General features: G+C 41.9%; 1 protein-coding gene across 1 annotated transcript in view; it reads right to left on the reverse strand.

The window, feature by feature from the left end:
- The window catches only part of LOC124606196 (cuticle protein 16.5-like), an 81,747-nt gene extending 71,447 nt beyond the window's left edge, over nt 1–10,300 (reverse strand). The window contains exons 1-2 of the mRNA XM_047138164.1: nt 10,292–10,300; nt 7,146–7,349 (exon numbers count right to left, since the gene is read on the reverse strand). Coding sequence (XP_046994120.1) covers nt 7,146–7,349; nt 10,292–10,300 — 213 coding nt within the window. The remainder of the gene's footprint in view (nt 1–7,145; nt 7,350–10,291) is intronic.
- Between the last annotated feature and the right edge of the window lie 8,451 nt (nt 10,301–18,751).

An 18,751-nucleotide genomic window follows, 5' to 3' on the forward strand; every position in this document is an offset into this window, starting at 1 on the left:
GGTTTTCACTGTGGTGTATATTTCGCGACCGATTGGAATTTACTTGGTGGACAACCCTCGTATGTTTTTTCCGCGCACTAAAATAACGGACGATATCATGACACCAGGAGGGGGGGGGGGGGTTACAGTCATACTTCCACTAGACATTTTCGCTGGCTCTCTATTTGTTTCATTACTCGCGTAACAACTAATATATGAGATAAAATATGTTGCTATGAAAAGAGCCCCGAAATACTTTTTAGGGATACTGTGCTGTGACATTCTTTGGATCATTAATTTTCAACAAAACAAATTATATTACGTTCTTATTGTTCTGGATCTGGCTTTCTATTAAAGGAACATTTTTTCGTTACTGTAACTCGCCATAAAGTTCAACATATCTTCCTGATTTTACAGTTATTGAAAAGGTTACTGAAAATTATTTCGTTATGAATACTGATGCTACAGTACGCAATGTTTGTTCAACATCAAAATTTTGCAGTGGATTTTTGTTAACAGTAAAACACCAATAAGTACCACGCCTAACACGAGAACATGAGACTATTATCAGAGAAAAAGATGGTTTTACTATAATTTTTGCCAGATCAGAACTACGCACAGCAAGATTTCTTTTATATTATGAAGGTAAATTATCTTTTTGTACTGTTAATAATATATCATCAGCAGCCCGCGTCAACCTGTAAAACACATCATAAAATTTGCTGCTCTGCCCTGCAATTCCGAAAGCTGAAAGAAATAATTTTAGTTTACTATTACCTGTCCGCTTCTTTGCGGTATGATTGTTTTCATTTAATGCAGTTTGAATGCGCCGCGGCAGCGGCTCGTTCGTTCGTAGCGCAGCTCTGCACCACGAATAATATTTAAATAGCTGAAAATGTCTTAAAGGGATGGGATAAAATACCAGGCAAGCTTATTACAAATCATAATGCAAGTTTTCACTAAGTAACTTTATTCAAAACCATTAAACAGATTAAATTATTACACACGTCTACAAATCAGTGTCTGATGGAGACCTTCTCTCAATCTCGACAAAAGAATGCTACGAAAGCGTACAATATAACGTCACAGGCTCTTCCTACTCACGTAACTACAAGGAGACGACAGAGAAATTAATGTTCGGTCATTACTATTTATACTAGTCACATATTCTCATCTTTGTTTGATATTTAATAAGTATCGTCTGTGGCGGTTTCAGTACTCGCGGACACAGATATTATCTTTAAAAAAATTAGTACATAATTCTATACACGAACAAAACATGGCACATAATGCTTTCTCTTTATTACATAAAGTTTACACAATCGTTTTCCACGCAATTACAATCATCCAGTACAATTATTCTTTTCTCCATTTCTTTTTTACCACATATAATATGTCTTTTACTAAGAGACGTTACAACATCTACACCACCAGCTTTGTCCACATCATTCCAGATTTTAACATGAAAATTTATGGAGTTTTATGACTTCAAAACCTTGCACAAAAGCTCAGTTTACAGCAGTCTCTGTTAAATAACTTTCCCCCACCCGCTTTGAGCCATCTGGGTGTCTTTCACGATGGACTGCCGCCTGGCGCAGGTAAATTGTTTTGTGAACCAGCGCCCTTCTATCCGAACCTAAGTGGAAGGAGGAGAGCGTGTCAGCCAGAAGTCCCTCTGCAGGTCAGAACCACTCAACACTGTTTTCCAGGATCACTCGCATTATCAGGTCGCTGCACTCACCACTTATCGCCCCCAATTCATGTTGTTCCCTGTTCTGTGTCCCCCCAGGTACAAGCTCTCTACAGGTTACACATGCTGTTACAACAACATTCTGCCTACGATTTCTTCATGTAGAAAAATTCATTAACAACACATAGCAAAATAGTATAGGGAGGTAACGAGATCATGTCCTAAAATGTGAATGTTTAGACAGACAATAATGCTGAAGTGAGAGAGTACCGTGGCACCTCTCAGACACACTCACTCATACTCTTCTGGTTGAGTATGGGATCTGATGACCCCATTGTTGAGCGCTCTCTACAGACCACCATCACCACCACCATCAAAATACACTGCCTGGCAAATAACATGAGACACCCAGCAGAAATGGTCAAATGCACAGTAATTGCGTAAGCGTACATATCATCAGCGGGTGTATAAATGATTATAATTGTAATTCCCCATGACAGGTAGAACGGGTACCAGACTGCATTAGTTCTGATCATGTTTAGTGTTGTTACGGGCTTGGTAGGTCATAGATGTGGCTTAAACAGCGTCACATGTTCGGTGATCCTCCCGAAGGACACGGAGACGCCACGCACTTGTATGGGACAATGTTATCGGCACGTGACAGAGTCTGAAAGAGGTGACTGTCAGTCCCCATTTGGTCAGATGGTCGAAACGTCCAATATGCAGGTTTGTTGGGCATTCGGTTGTGGCAGTGGGTCTATGTCAGGCAGTACAGGAATGTGAAGGCAGGCATAGTCGTCGTCAAGATTCTAGTAGGCCGTGCCTGACCGTCGCAAGCAAGATTCGCCTTATTGTGCACTAAACACACGGATGGACTCCTTGTCTTGTCGCTTCTGAATTTTCGATTCTCTCTTAACTGTTGACGAACTTCCCTCTGATACTGTTGAGTACCACACAACAAATAAAATAACATCTCCTGTACTGGCAAAAACGACAAACAAAATCTCAGGGTGCAACGATAACGCATGGTAGCAAGCTGCCTGAAACTGAAGCACGGTATCAGCGGGAAGAGTTGTGTGGTGGTGGTGAAGTTTCGGCAACTTCGGGGACTTGCTGGGGCTGCAGGTCTCGTGGGATTGGCGGAAGACGGGCCTTGCCTCTCGCGTGCTCCCCTCCCTCCCCCCCACCCGCACCCCCCTCTCCCCCTCTACAACATCAACCGTACCTGCCAATCTAAAATAATTTTCAATAGACATTACTAATCGAAGCTGGATAATGGCTTCCGTCCTAAACACGAGCAGTATGACGCAATGGATTGATAACATTACAAAGGAACAACGTAACAATATGTTACCGAAAAGCTACTTAATAAGCAACTACACCAGTTTACAGAGAATGCATTAAGAAAATTACTGATGATACCCACAGTGGAAGATAGTAAAGAGCATTAGTACCTGTAAGATTAATAACACAAAAAGTGCTTGCCATATTTTCACAATCATGAAATCATTAGATAGCTGGTGATAAAGGCCGTCGATTCAGCTACTCAGAGTTGCAATACAATGCAGCGGACTAGCGCAAAACGCGATGTGTTATAATTACACATTTATTACTTTGTAATGTATTTGCAACAGTAAACGTATGTCAGCCAACAGAATGTGAAGCTAGCAGCACTGTAGCGTCATAATACGGTTTCCGGAGATATAATATATTCATATTTGTATAGTCCATACTACGATTAACATCAAATACGGAAATTTCGAGAGGACGGTGTGAGCCACGGATCTCTATGCTCGTGTTTAAAGAGGAGATAGTTTTCTGTAAAAAAAAAAAAAAAAAAAAAAAAAAAAAAAAAAAAAAAAAAAAAAAACTATACCTACACACTTACCATATGATCTACGTATGTTTCTTGTGTGTGATAAATCTGTACAATTATGTATAACGTTAAACACAGTTAATGTCACGTACCAACCAGTGTAGGACATCAGTTACTCTTCTTTCTGTGTGTTTAGAGTGTGTATGCAGTACCGATCGCAGCTTTTGTGCAAGATACGTTACTTAAATAGTTTGTGTTGTACTGATAATGCTATGTATCCAAAATGAAGTTTCCACTCTGAAGTGGAGTCTGGGTCGAAGCAAAACTTCCTGGTAAAATTAAAACTATGCCAAGGACCGAGACTCTAAGCCGGAAAGGTTCCAATTTCGAGTCTCGGTCCAGCACACAGTTTTATTCTGTCAGGAAGGTCCTATACCAGCTTTGTCGCAGATCTGCGACACCAGAAGCCAGAGAGATGTTGAACTGTATAAGTAGGAAGCTATGAGGCATAAACGCAATTAGTCCTGTAGGAGTAGTGCAGTTGGTTTTGCGGACTGGAATTGGACAAAATTTACTGTGTTGCCGTTAGAGACGATAGGCTATACTAAATTAAAGACACATTGCTGCCCATTAAAACCACAACACAATGTGTATTACGTGCTTGCATATTCAACTGAAAAGCATTCCAGCGCAACTGCTCAAAATATGTAGGAGTAAGGCCATCTACATTCTGTACAAAAGCTTCGTTTATAGTGCGGATTTGTTGTTTATTTGGTGTCGGAATCCGACAGTGGCAAAATTGTGGCCTAACGGGGCTGAAGTTTATGATTAAACGTTATAACTGCTTGCATAGGTCGGACTCGTCTTTTCAGACGAATGGTTCCGCTCATGTATCCGGGGTTGCACCGGGCGCATCACCGTCTGTGTGCCTCCCTCTCTGCTGCACGTCAACGAAAACCGCAACAACGGTTGACATTCCGTCAATCCGTGCTGCTCCAGATGTCGTCGCACTGTCTTTCTGATTACTTGTCTTGTTACGAACAAGCGCAGTTCCCAACTGAAGGTATATGACGCAGCTGTACGATCCCGCATGGCGTTCTCAAAAAGTTCCATATTGTCTGGCGCAGTTGTTGGATCGGTTACTGCTGCTACAGTGGCAGGTTATCAAGATTTAAGTGCTTTTGAACGTCGTGATATAGTTGGCGCACGAACAACAGGACACAGCATCTACGAGATAGTGATGAAGTAGGGATTTTCCAGTATGACAGTTTCACGAGTGTTCCGTGAATATCAGGAATACGGTAAAACATCTAATCTCAAACATCGGTGCGGCCGGAAAAATATCCTCCAAGAACGGGACCAACGACGATTGAAGAAAATCGTTCAACGTGACAGGAGTGTAACCCTTCTGTAAATAGCAGCAGATTTCAATGTTGGACCATCAACAAATGTCGGCGGGCAAACCATTCAGCGAAACATCAACGATATGGACTTTCTGAGCCGAAGGTCCACTCGTATACCCTTGATAACTACATGACAAAAAGCTTTACGCCTCTGTGGGCCCGTCAACACTGACATTGGACTGTTGATAACTGACTGGAAACACGTTGACTGGTCGGACGCGTCCTGTTTCTTGTCAGTAGGTGAGGCTGGTGAGGCTCTGTAATGGTGTGGGGCGCGTGCTGTTGGAGTGACGTATGACCCCTGATATGTCTAGGTACGATTCTGACAGGTGACACGTGCGCAAGCATCCTGTCTGATCACCTGCACCCACTCATGTCCATTGTGCATTCCGACAGACTAGGGCAATTCCAGCACGACAATGCCACACCCCACATGTCCCGGATTGCTACAGAGCTGCTCCAGGAATACTCTTATGAGTTTAAACACTTCCGCTGGCAATCAGACTGACGAGACATGAATATTATTGAGGATATCTGGGATGCCTTACAACGTGATGTTTCGTATTCTTACAGATTTATGGACGGCCGTGCAGGATTCACGGTGTCAATTCCCTCCAGCAATACTTCAGATATTACTCGAGTCCATGCCACGTCGTGTTGCGGTACTTCTACGTACTCCTGGGGGGCCTTGCACGATATTAAGCAGCTGTACCAGTTTCTTTGGCTCTTCAGTGCATAATGGACTACTTGCCCAATTAAAAAATCTTTCTGGATGTCGAGTGTAAGATGTGACAGTTTTTGGCAATGTAGCGTACCTTTTACGCTTCAGTGATTAAGGTGTGTGAATTGAACAAGTGATGAGCATTAATTGTCTAGGGACTGTTTTCATCAGCTATAAAGACAACCATGGAGGTGAAAAATCAATGCAGTAATTGTAGCCGGACATCTGCAAAATATTGTATGGAGGAATAAATTTATGACAACTAAAGAGAAAAAAAAAATCATGCAACTGCAGGTCCTGTTGTGAGATATGCAGCAGAAACTTGAGCAGAAACGAAAAAGATGAAACACAAGTTAGGACATTGGAAATGTAGGTAGACAGATCTAAAGGGTAACCGTTTGGGACAAAAGAGCAAATGTGTCGATAAGGGAACAACGTAGAAAAGAAAATGCAAATAAATATATGGACCCCCACAGACTAGCTAAACTTTGTAAACATCTAAAACCACGAGGGAAATGACTGTACAGACGATGTGTCTCAAGTGATGAGACAGCAGCTGATCCAGTATATTCACGGAATGAGGCATACAAAGAGGGGCAAATCTAGTCGGCAGATGATGAAGAAGATGGATACTTACAGAAATAAATACCAAGTTTTACACTGAGATCACCCGTGTGGTAAGAAAATATCTCATTTCAGTAAGAAGTCGCTGTTGCATAGCATAGTAGTTACCAAACATCATGTTGTTTCTAGTGTAGAACTCGAAATTATCTACAGACTGTATGCTGTTATGTATGAGGGAGAAGCCTATAACCTCCAGTAAGCCAAATTCATTCCCCATCCTTATCCAACTGACAATGAGGGAGTGATGTTTCAGTAATGAAAATGCCATCACAGAAAAGATAACAGAGATCTTCCATTAACTTCAGCACTTCGACTGCCAGGTTACCAATTACAGTCTCTTGTGAATGCTCGTGTATTCATTGATATACATGGAACACATAGTAACTGACTTTCCTAAAAATACTTTAGCTTGATTAACTGTTGTATGTTCCGCCAAATTCACTGCAATAACACTTACATTGACACGTGCTTTCTCTCTCTACTTATTTGATATTTTGCTGTCGTCTGTGACAAATTGTTTTTAATTAATCTTAACAAGATCATTGACTTCCTGACATGATTTTTATTACCAGATCACGAAAATTATTATTATTATTATTATTATATACTAACTCTCAAACCGAAAGACATCTGTAGATCAAAATGAGAAAATTGTTTTCCTCGTTCTTGCTACGATATCTTAGTCTTATTATTATTATGTGTGATTTTACCGCGATAAACAATGATTGGATATGCAGGGAATGTCATGTTTGTTCTACTTTTGTTTCAGATGGAAGACAATAAAACACTCCTTATTGCTAATAAGATGATTTTATTTTTTTATTAAATATACGTGTGTCAATCAAGGGCTGCTTATTTGTAATAAAAGGCGGGAGCTGCGTGGTACGCGGCAGCGACAGCAGGGGCGGCGACGATGGGGGCGGCGGCTGCCACGGCGAGTCCGTTGAAGTTCTGCGCGATGTACTGCGAGCTGTGCGCCGTTACGACGGCCGGCGCGGGGGCGGCGTAGGTCACAGAGGCGGCAGCCACCAGGGGGGCGGAGTAGGCCAGGGGGGCGAGGCCAGCCTTAGGGGCGGCGCTCACGCAGCAGGCGGCCAAGACGACGATCAGCACAAGCTGTAGCATATGTAAATGAAAAGATACAGAGAGTGGACGCAGTCCAAGAAAGCAGAAATCACTCTACAGCTGAACTACTGCTTTAACACTGTTCCGAGTATTCAGAATGAAAACACAAGAAAGATATTGCGTTATAGGAGCTGCATCAGAATGAAGATCATGAACAAATAGGGGGTACCGTAGCAATTTTCACTCATAAAATTAGTAGTCAACTCTTATCATAAACCAAATTTGTGAGGTAAGGTGTTTACATTCAGAAATTTCGCTTGCGTCCCTTGATGAATGAGATTTCCACTCTGCAACGGAGTGTACACTGATATGAAACTTCCTGGTAGATTAAAACTGTGTGCCAGACCTATGCCTCTCTGTAGCAAGTTGTCTACCAACTGAGCTACCTTAGGACGACTTATGAGGAGAGCTTCTGCGAAGTTTGGAAGGTAAGAGACGAGGTACTGGGGCAAGTGAAGCTGTGGGGGCGGGTTGTTAGTCGTACTTGGGCAACTCAGCTGGTAGAGCACTTGGCCGCGAAAGGCAAAGGTTCCGAGTTGGACTCTCGGTCCAGCATACAGTTTTAATCTGCCAGGAGGTTTCACATCACTTGGTGATGATTCCTATGTGATCGTGAACCACATACCTTGATAAATTTAATTTGCCATTTGAGGAGTTTAAGTTCACCACATCCCCTAACGGTGATTCCTATGATATTCTGAACTTCGTGTCTTTACGAACAATATTTCCATTGCGGTGTTATGAGACTAGCAGAAAATGGAAAAATGTATAAATTTGTCATTAAAGTTCAGTTCCTCATCAAATATTCATTGAGGTCACTGAAGAGCTGTACAGTATATGTGGCCTTAAGATATTGCATCATAGTGCAATCATATCTGATTTACTACAGAGTAATATTTCGTTACGAGGATCATACAGGATTTGTAATCAATTTAGACATGTCCGAACGCTCTGGATAAACACATTCTATCCAATTTAGAACTATTTTCTGCAAACAGTGTTTCACAGTTTGTAAGATTATGTAGTAGAAGGGATGGCTGTTCCAAAAAAAATTCCGTCACTTGTGAGACATCTGATGTACCTCACTATGTAAGTGTATGGTACTGTAATGGGCAAGTGCAGACAGTGTTGATACTCTCACGAGCACAGCAGAATATGTCAATCAGAACCGTTAGCAAAAGTTTCTTACCAGACAGTCTACAAGCAATGAAACCGGCTGCTGTCACATACCTCTGACAGAGCAGCAAAATTCAGTGGTCGATTTATGGATGGCACAATGTCGTCTGTAGCCATACGAGCTGATCCTCCACTGTTGTAAGTGATAATCATTCATATGTGTGGCTTGCACCATTATGAAGGGGTCTGCCAAAATGCGTTGTTCAGTAACATATTTCACTAACTCATGTCGTTATGGGATCAATATGAGAATTAGGACTCGCCCACAGTGTTTGAATGTCAAATGTCATTGTGGTTTAAGACGTCTCTGTTAATTAAACATTCAGTTCTAAAGATTCTCTTAAGCAATACACGAACAGATGTCACTATGGAACCATACACTCAAAACTATCACACAGAGACGTAGAACAGAACACAGACTGTACCGTATTGTTCAAAATATTACCTTCCTCACAGTATCTCATTACTTTCAGCACTTTTGGAACTCCGTTTGATAATATTGTCACTTTAGCAGATGCAGCCAGCGTTCTTGCCACAGAACATCACCTTCGACTAGTGTCTACGGCGTATCGTTCGTTCGTTAACATACGGTGACGTCTCAAGCTATTTCCCCACTTAAGGCATTTGCTTAAGGAGAATAGATCAATGAAAGCTGCAGCGTACTCTTTTGCGAATTCTATCGTGTATATATATATATATATATATATATATATATGGCTGTGTTGACTTAGCTGCTGCAGCTACATACAGCGCCAGTGCCTACGTAGTTCGCTCGGCTGCCGCTAGAGCTTGGAGGATCGCGCTATAGTTTTAACTAAGCGCGATCCGCTGGAAAACTCAGCTTCCGGTGACGCCATTGCTGTTCTGAGCGCGGTTACTTTCTGCTACGCCCCGTCTCTAGCTAGTTATCTGCAGGAAGTGTGACGTAGAGCGCGGCTCTTATCAGTACTTGCAGGCAGCTATATATATATATATATATATATATATATATATATATATATATATATAAGGAGGAACTGATTTTTTAGCTGGACAATATTCGTGAACACAGTTTCCTGATTACTTGATTTGAACTGGAAGATATCCAAAATCTTAGTTTGAAGCTACCACCGACTGTTTCCTCAATTGAGCCTTCGAGGAGAATGATAGCTCGGTGGGGTAATATTTACGACCTTGCCTGCATACTGACCAAATTCCTGGACCAGTTCTGACAAACAATGGGAACGCGGTCTTTTCTTCCAAGGCAACGTCTGAATCACAATGATTCATTTACGCGTGATGAATTATATGTGCACGATACTAGTAAGATTCTGAAACTATTGTCCAAAGCCACTTGTCGGTAAGGAGTGAGTATCCAACCCTTCACGTGTTCCTTACACGTAACATTTCCGAGCACGACTTCTCTACTCAACACATAGGACATCACACAACGACACAAAAGAGGATTCTCCATTCAACTCCTGGCCCGATAATATTCCATCACTAACTGTAGAAGAAGGAGATCAGATGTATAGTGGATTCTCCTGTTTATAATTTGATGGGAAAGCTAGTAGTGTATATCACGGAATCTGTATCACTATAACACTGAGCGAGATGTAGTCCCAATAATCAATAATTAAAACACGTGCAATATGTTTTATTTATAAATTTCCCATTGCTTTTACGAAAAAAGTCCTTATTTGGTAATAGGTGACTAAGTGTGCGGCTGCAGAACACGGCTCTTGTAGCTTACTAAGTGCCCAGAGCGCTAGACGTACCTTGAACATGTTGGCGACGTCTGAGTGGACAAGACAGTGCTCAGTGGCTGAAGCAACCAGCTTTTATAAGGGGCTGCTAGCCGCCGTGGCAGCGATGGGCCCAACGTTGGCAAGCGACCAGCGCCTTGCATCACACGAACACACGTCTCTCCACAGCGAAGAGCTGCTTCACCTTGCTCCGTCAGCTAACGGCCAGAATTAACCAGAGAACGAGCTACTTGTATTCGAAAAATGAGTAATTAATTGCTTCCTTTACCACCCGTGACAAATCTGCTGGGTGCTACAGTTCCCGCCTTTTTGTAGATTTCTGCCTTAGAAGTAGCGTTACATCCACAATGGACTGTCTTCAAAGAACATGGCTGGACAGATAAGTCATAAATTGCAGCATGTTCTATGTCAGTCACGCGAAATTTGAAGTCGGCTGTACTATTTCAAGACGATACCAAAACTAGCAATCGTTGGGTAACAAACGAGATAATAAATTTAATTGAGGAATGGAGAAAATATAAAACTAGTGCAAATGTTAAAAGGCAATAGAGACCTCTAAAACTGATATGATATTCAGTGCTAATGGCAAAATAGGACTGGCTGGAGGAGAAATGCAAGTCTGTAGAAGCGTGCATGACTACTGGAAATCTGGATATTCTCTACTGGTAAATTAGAGATAGCGTTGGAGAAAAAAGAAGCACAAGCAACAAGAGCTCAAATTGCAAGGTAGTACTGTGCTAAGAAACAGAGAGCACTATACATATGATCCATTCAAGGGTGACTAACATTAAGACAGTGTTGTAGAAGAGGAAATTGGTGAAGATGAGATAGGAGCTATGATACGGCGAGAAAAAGTTAACAGAGCACTGAAACATCTGAATCGGGGGATCGCCCATGAGGTCGACAAAATAGCTTTACAATTACTGAGATCCTTGTGAGATGCAATACACATGTATTCCACTTAATACGCAGATTGTGTCAGATTGTGAAATACCGTCAGGTGTCAGGAAGTTTGTAAGACATTACAATAAAAGAAAATTTAGTATATTATATATGTTAATAATACCGAAACATCAGTTGACTAATTGTAGTATGTAACATGGTGGTTTGTAACGTTACCATATCGGTCCAGGAGAAACAGTGTGCTGTAAACCAGCTTCGAATTCTAATACTTCGTCCACATTGGGAGCACCCTCTTTCTCTAGCATGACAATGTCAGACCATACACGAGCGCGGCGACATCTACAACAGTCCGACGCCTTGGGTTCAAATGGCTCTGAGCACTATGCGATTTAACTTCTGAGGTCATCAGTCACCTAGAACATAGAACTAATTAAACCTAACCAACCTAAGGACATCACACACATCCATGCTCGAGGCAGGATTCGAACCTGTTACCGTAGCGGTCGCTCGGCTCCAGACTGTAGCGCCTAGAACCGTACGGCCACTCCGGCCGACCGCCTTGGGTTCAGTCTCATCGACCATCTTCCATACAGTCCAGACTTGCCCCATCCGATTTTCATCTGTTTCCAAAACTTAAAGAACACGTTCAAGGACTACATTGCGATAGTGATGAAGCGGTGCAAGCAGAGGCTCCGTCAACAAAGTCAAATATTCTACAGTACCAACAAACTGGTTTCTCGCTGGGAGAAATGTGTTCGTCGCCTTGGTGACTAGGTTGAGAAATAAATCGGTAGACATGGAGAATAATGAAGTGGGATATTAAAAATATTTGTTTCATTTAAAAAGCTGTAAGAGTTTTCGCATAAGAATTTTGGGGGCATCACCTTTCAGCACTTCCCCGTACAGTGAACACGGCGTGAATGGTAAATTTGGAAGAGGTATTAATGCTCAGCGAGAAAAAATAGAAGCTTGACCGATGACACTACAATATCAGTTGAACGGGGTGCACAGTGTTTTGGAAAGAGATTACAGGAGGTAAAGTTAAACGAGTAATGTAGTCAAATCAGGCGATGCTGAGGGAACTGGATTAGGTTCAAATGGCTCTGAGCACTATGGGACTTAACATCTGACGTCATCAATCCCCTAGAACTTAGAACTACTTAAACCTATCTAACCTAAGGACATTACACGCATCGATGCCCGAGGCAGGATTCGAACCTGCAACCGTAGCAGTCACGCGGTTACGGACTGAAGCACCTAGAACCGCTGGGCCACATGGGCCGGCAATTAGATTAGGAAATGACACTCTGCAAGTTGAGTCATGCAATATTGGTAACAAAGTTTGTGGCGAAGGTCGAAATAGAGAGAATATGAAATGCAGAAAGGCAATAAGAAGAAAATCGGTTTCGACAAAGAAAAACTTGTTGACTTTAAATGTAAACTGAAATATTAGCATCCATTCCCTGAAGTGAGCTGTCTGGAGTATAATGCCCATTTCACACGATGAACGAACTTGTAATCGACTGACTGCCAGTTGCGTGAAAGGCGGTCTTCTATCGTATGGACGGACTCACTATTATGATCGCGTTAGTACCAACGCGCGATATTTCTAGGGATAAAGGAATAAAGCCAGTTCTAAATTCGGTACAAGTGGCCTCAATGCGCGTGCGCAGACTAGTAGCTGTCCGCTGTGGTCACGTGTCTGCTGAGTGTTAAGTCTGCCATATTGCTTTCTGGCACACTTACCGTATGTTAACATTTGTTTCTATTTATGGTCGTTTCGTTATGACAAGGAAGTTTCTGAGTAAGTGAATACTGTGCGCTTTTCGTAATTATTTTCACAGAAGTTTTTAAATATTTGTAAATTTCATTAATAATTAATGATATGCTAATGTGAAATCACGACTTTGGCACTGTTGTACTATTAGCGGTAAGCGCTGTCTACATTTATCATTTAAACACGCTGTGACAAGATATTGTACGTTTTTATGGTTTTGGCATAGTACGCTTGAAGTACTTCAGTAAACTATAATCTTTCTTGAAGACTTTCGTTCATTGTGTAAAAAGTGCTTAACCATATGTCAAATAAATATGATAAAGGGTCATCTGAAATGTTGATCTAAACGAGAATGCTAATGGTTAGATGAGTAGGTCGTGTAACTAAGCAAGATGTGAAACTTCCCTTTGAACAATTTATACACGACTGTGCTTAAACTGACACACAATATTTTGTTAGCGCAACGCAATCTGACTTTCAAAATTCCCTACAAAAGAATGGCCCTGACTAACATTAAACTATACCTTTCACAAATCACTTACCTCACAAAAATCTTCGCTGCTCAAGCTACTGCAATACAGCGAGCGCCACTACTGCCAGCTAAATAAAAGATTCAAACTATGCAAGGCACTAACTACTGATAGGGATAGTTAGCAAATGAAAGATATTAATAGAGAACAAACAATGTATTTACCTTGATATCATCATATATAAATATAGCAGTTCATGACAAATTTCAAAACTCCGCCATCTCTCCCCCCACATCCACCACTGCTGGCGGCTCACCTCCAACTGCGCAACGCTACGCGCTGTTCACATCCAGCTGCCTAACACTACAATGGCGAGTATTACAACAATGCAAAGCAGCCACAGACTGCACACAACACAGCCAGTGATTTTCATACAGAGGTGGCGTTACCAATAAAAAAACCTAAACAGCCTAACAGCCTACTTACAGATGTACCGAACGGAAATGAGGAGAAATGGAATTTCTGGCACGACTAAAAGAAGGGCTCGGTTAATTGTGCCCATCCTGACTTATAAAGAACTCGTCGAATTAAGAACTCGTCGATTTGGTGATGGGAGGAAGTGCAGGGGGAAAATTTCGGAGGAGCCCAAGGCTTAACTGAAGTAATCGGAATCAAATTAATGTTGGTTGCACTTCTTATGCACAAATGAAGAGGCATACGCAGGAGAGGTTAGCTTGGAGACATGTATCAAACTAATCTTTGGTATGAACATCAAGTGCAGGAGATTTTCGTCTTATGCAGTTTATATCTATTAATGTAACGGGTTTTGTTGAAATAATCAAAATATTAATGAATGTGTCGCGTTGAATGAAAAGTTTTATGGTTTCCACCCGCTTCAAGTGATTATAATTACACGAGCTTCAGGCCAAAGACTACTCGGCCATTGTTAAGTGTTACGACTGCCAGTGGGCTGCTGGAAAGCCTCTTACACACTCTAGCTGCCAGCTGGACGTCACTGGTGCTCACAGCATCACCACGTAAGAACATATGTTGACTTGGCGTTCAATATGCCCGCTTAAATCACCCAGTCGCTAGAACCCATGCTGTGCTGAGCTGCAGGCCATCATCTCGATCTAGGGTGTTGTCGGTGAGTTTTATTTCAATGGTTTCTTTAATTACACAATCCCGGAAGCCGTTTGTGCGAGCTGCGCGGGATGTTACGTCAAGTTGTATCCGGCGACCGTTTTCTAAAGCATGTTCAGCCAAAGCAGATTTTCGGATTAGCTTAGGCGATAAAACCTCTAATGCTTCTTAATGCGTTGTTCCACAGTGCGTACTGTTGGTCTGACGTAAGAATGCCCACGCTCGCAAGGTATCTTGTAGACCTCAAGTGTTGTGAGAGTTGCTACATCTTTCATTGCTCTCAGTAATTGATGGATGTTTATCGGAGACTGAAAATCGATTTGTTCTTTTATCTCTTCTGCAGGGAACTTATCTTACCCGACACGGAGCTACAGAACGGCAAAAAAGAAAATTTCATTTCCCGCTCCTCGTCGGTGGTTCTATTTGGTTTCTTGCTTGAAATTACTTCGTTTTTATGATGGGCGCTATAGCCGTTGCTCCTGAAGACCTTGCGTTCGTGGCTCAACTCATAGGGCAGTTTATCAGCGTCAGACTTATTCTTGCACGATGCACCAATGCTCGGTATGCAGTGTGCTTGTGTACCAGACGATTATGCCTAACGGGCTGAAAAGTAGAGGCCGGTGAGGGTGGGTTTTCTGTAGACACTGTGACCAAATCATCCATTTCTTTTGTGGAGGACGAGGACTAGCACTTGCGCAGTGAGACGTGAAGGACGTAGGTACGTTAGTGGAAGAACGGTTTATGTTAGAAGGTAAAGATGAAGTATTTTGACGAAATATTTATACCTTGACGTGTAGAGAAGAGAATGCAAGAAGTATTGTATGGAGGCGCGGTTAAAGTGAAACTATTTTGAGAAACAGTCAGTCTGATGAAGGACGCAGCAGAGATCGGGTAATGCGTCGTAGTAGAACATGTTAGTGGACTTTTTTTGTCGGAACATTCAAAGAATGTTTAGGTGTATCAGGAAAGAAGAGATCCAGATTGGAAAACGAAAGAAGGGCGGGAATTAGTTTTCTGATGAAGATTTGCAATGGAGAAGGTAAGAACAAAAAGATCAAGAATTGTGTAATGGTTAACGGTGGCTATGTTAAGTTGGAAGAATTTTGAATAACTATTTGGAATCTGATTGAAGACTTGTGGGCAAGGAAGTGGGAGAAGAATGAAAGGGGTGTGCAGCCAAAAGAAAAAAATTATTCGCCACCAAAGTGGAAGCCGTACGTATAATGTGTCGTGCAGACGGACTGTGGCAAAGCCGGCCGTTGTGGCCGAGCGGTTCTAGGCGCTTCAGTCTGGAACCGCGCGACCGATACGGTCGCAGGTTCGAATACTGCCTCGGGCATGGATGTGTGTGATGTCCTTAGGTTAGTTAGGTTTAAGTGGTTCTAACATCTAGGGGAGTGATGGCCTCAGATGTTAAGCCCCATAGTGCTCAGAGCCATTTGAACCATTTTTGACTGTGGCAAGTAAATTATGTTTATGAATAAGTGCCTGTTTTGTGGCCTATCATGTCAAGCAGGAGTAATTTGTGAGGGCATATTGCGTGTTATGTGGAAACGAACGTTTGAAATGAAAGTGCATTTCGCTTGTCCAAATATATCAACAGCGCTAGTTCTCATTGTTAGTAATAACTTTAGTCTGCTTTAAAATACATGACCTAAATTAATCTTGAAGATCCTCTTGGCTTATTCAACACATTTAATGTACATAAAAATATTGTTTGAAGTTTTCGCTGTATTAATTTTCAGCTTAACTTTGGTTATTTGATCTGGAGACGGCCCCATTTTCGCAGCTGTCTCGTCCAGCGAAGACAGAGCGATCCTGCCGATGCTGTGCAGCAGCTAACGGTCTTTTGCCCGAGCCAGGGTAATCTCAGAAATACAGCTTACAGAAGACGGCACAAAATAACAGATATCGAGATAATTACAAAATCATTTTAGAGAAGTGAATGAAATTAACCTCAAAACATTTTTTGTAGTAAGATTAGAAATAATAAAATAAATTGAACTAGAACACTTTAAAAATGATATTCAGCTTCGTTCTTCACCGGCTACTGTTATTGGAAGATTGTCTTTGATGACATTGCCAGTTATCAGTCAGCAGTCCTTCACGTAATCTGTCATATATAGTACTTTAAACTACTTGTATCATTTATGACATTAGCCAGATTATTTCTATTTTACGTCCCACTATTGATTATCGTTGTATTTGGTGTGCTGTTGAATCATTTATGAGTAATATGCATTTTTGATCCACTTGATGTACTGTTCTTCTTCTAGTGATGATGGTAACAATAACCGGAACACGTGAAGAATAAAGTCGAGTGTGTACAGCTGATAGCTTAAAAATGGTGTTCTTCAAATATTTAGCAGCTGTAGCAAATAACCGTTCTTTTTCTTTTGTACTTTCTTGTCGTCAGATTTCACCGCGCGGGATCTCCCGAGCGGTCTAAGGCGCTGCAGTCATGGACTGTGTGGCTGGTCTGCGCGGAGGTTCGAGTCCTCCCTCGGGCATGGGTGTGTGTGTTTGTCCTTAAGATAATTTAGGTTAAAGTAGTGTGTAAGCTTAGGGACTGATGACATTAGCAGTTAAGTCCCATAAGATTTCATACACATTTGAACATTTTTGTCGTCAGATTTTTGAGTGGTTTGATGCAGTCCGCCACGAATTTATCTCCTGTGCCAACCTCTTCATCTCAGAGTAGCAGTTGCACCCTTCAGAGTCAATTATTTGCTGGATGTATTCCAATCTCTGTCTTCCTCTACAGTTTTTACGCTCTGCAGCACCCCCTATCACCATGGAAATTATTCCCTGCTATCTTAACAGATGTCTTACCACCCTGTCCCTTTTTCTTATCGCTGTTTTCATTTACTCTCCGATTATCCCGAGAAACTCCTCATTCCTTATCTTATTACTCCACCTAATGTTCAACATTCTTCTGTGGCACCCTATCTCAAATGCTTAGATGCTCTCCTTTTCCTGTTGTTTGACACTCCATACAATGCTGTGTTCCAAACGTACATTCTCAGAAATTTCTTCCACAAATTAAGGCCTATCTTTGATACTAGTAGACTTCTCTAGGCCAGGATTGCTCTTTTTTCCAGAGCTAGTCTACTTTCTCTGACCCCCTTGCTCCGTCCATTACAGGTGATTTTGCTGTCTAGGTAGCAGCATTCCTTTACATAGTTTACTTCGTGATCTTCAGTTCTGAAAAAAAAATGGTTCAAATGGCTCTGAGCACTATGCGACTTAACTTCTGAGGTCACATAGAACTTAGAACTAATTAAACCTAACTAACCTAAGGACATCACACACATCCATGCCCGAGGCAGGATTCGAACCTGTGACTGTAGCGGCCGCTCGGTTCCAGACTGTAGCGCCTAGAACCGCACGGCACTCCAGGCGGCTTCAATTCTGATATTAAATTTCTCGCTTTTCGCATTTCTGCTGCTTCTCATTATTTTCGTCTTTTTTTCAATTTTTTCTCAATCCATATTCTATACTCATTAGATAGTTCATTCCATTCAATCTAGCTTGTAACTCGTTTCCACTTTCACTTAGGGTAGAAATGTCATCAGCGAATCCTATCGTTGATATCCTTTCACCCTGAATTTTAATCCCATTCTTGAACCTTGCTTTTATTTAGATCATTCTTTCTTCGATGTATAGATTGAAAAATAGGGGCTAAAGATTACACCCCTGTCTAACAACCGTTTTAATCAGAGCTCTTCGTTCCTGGTCTTCCAATCTTATTGTTCCCTCTTGGCTTATGTACGCACTGTATATTATCCGTTTTTTCCCTATAGCTTAACTCATTTTTCTTAGAATTTCCAAAATCTTACACTGTTTCACACTGCGAACGCTTTTTCCAAGTCAACAAATTCTATGAACGTGTCTTGATTTTTCTTTAGTCTTGCTGTCATTATCAACCGCAACGTCAGAATAGCCGCTCTGGTGCCTTTAAACTAAACTAAACTCCTCCTGAACAGGCCATGTAGGCCCAACGGTACTGACCGGCCGCCGTGTCATCCTCAGCTCATAGGCGTCACTGGATGCGGATATGGAGGGGCACATGGTCAGCACACCGCTCTCCCGGCCGTATTAAGTTTCCTTGACCGGAGCCGCTACTTCTCAGTCAAGTAGCTCCTCAGTTTGCCTCACAAGGGCTGAGAGCACCCCGCT

The sequence above is a fragment of the Schistocerca americana genome, chromosome 3, assembly GCF_021461395.2.
Source record: "Schistocerca americana isolate TAMUIC-IGC-003095 chromosome 3, iqSchAmer2.1, whole genome shotgun sequence".
Taxonomy (NCBI): domain Eukaryota; kingdom Metazoa; phylum Arthropoda; class Insecta; order Orthoptera; family Acrididae; genus Schistocerca; species Schistocerca americana.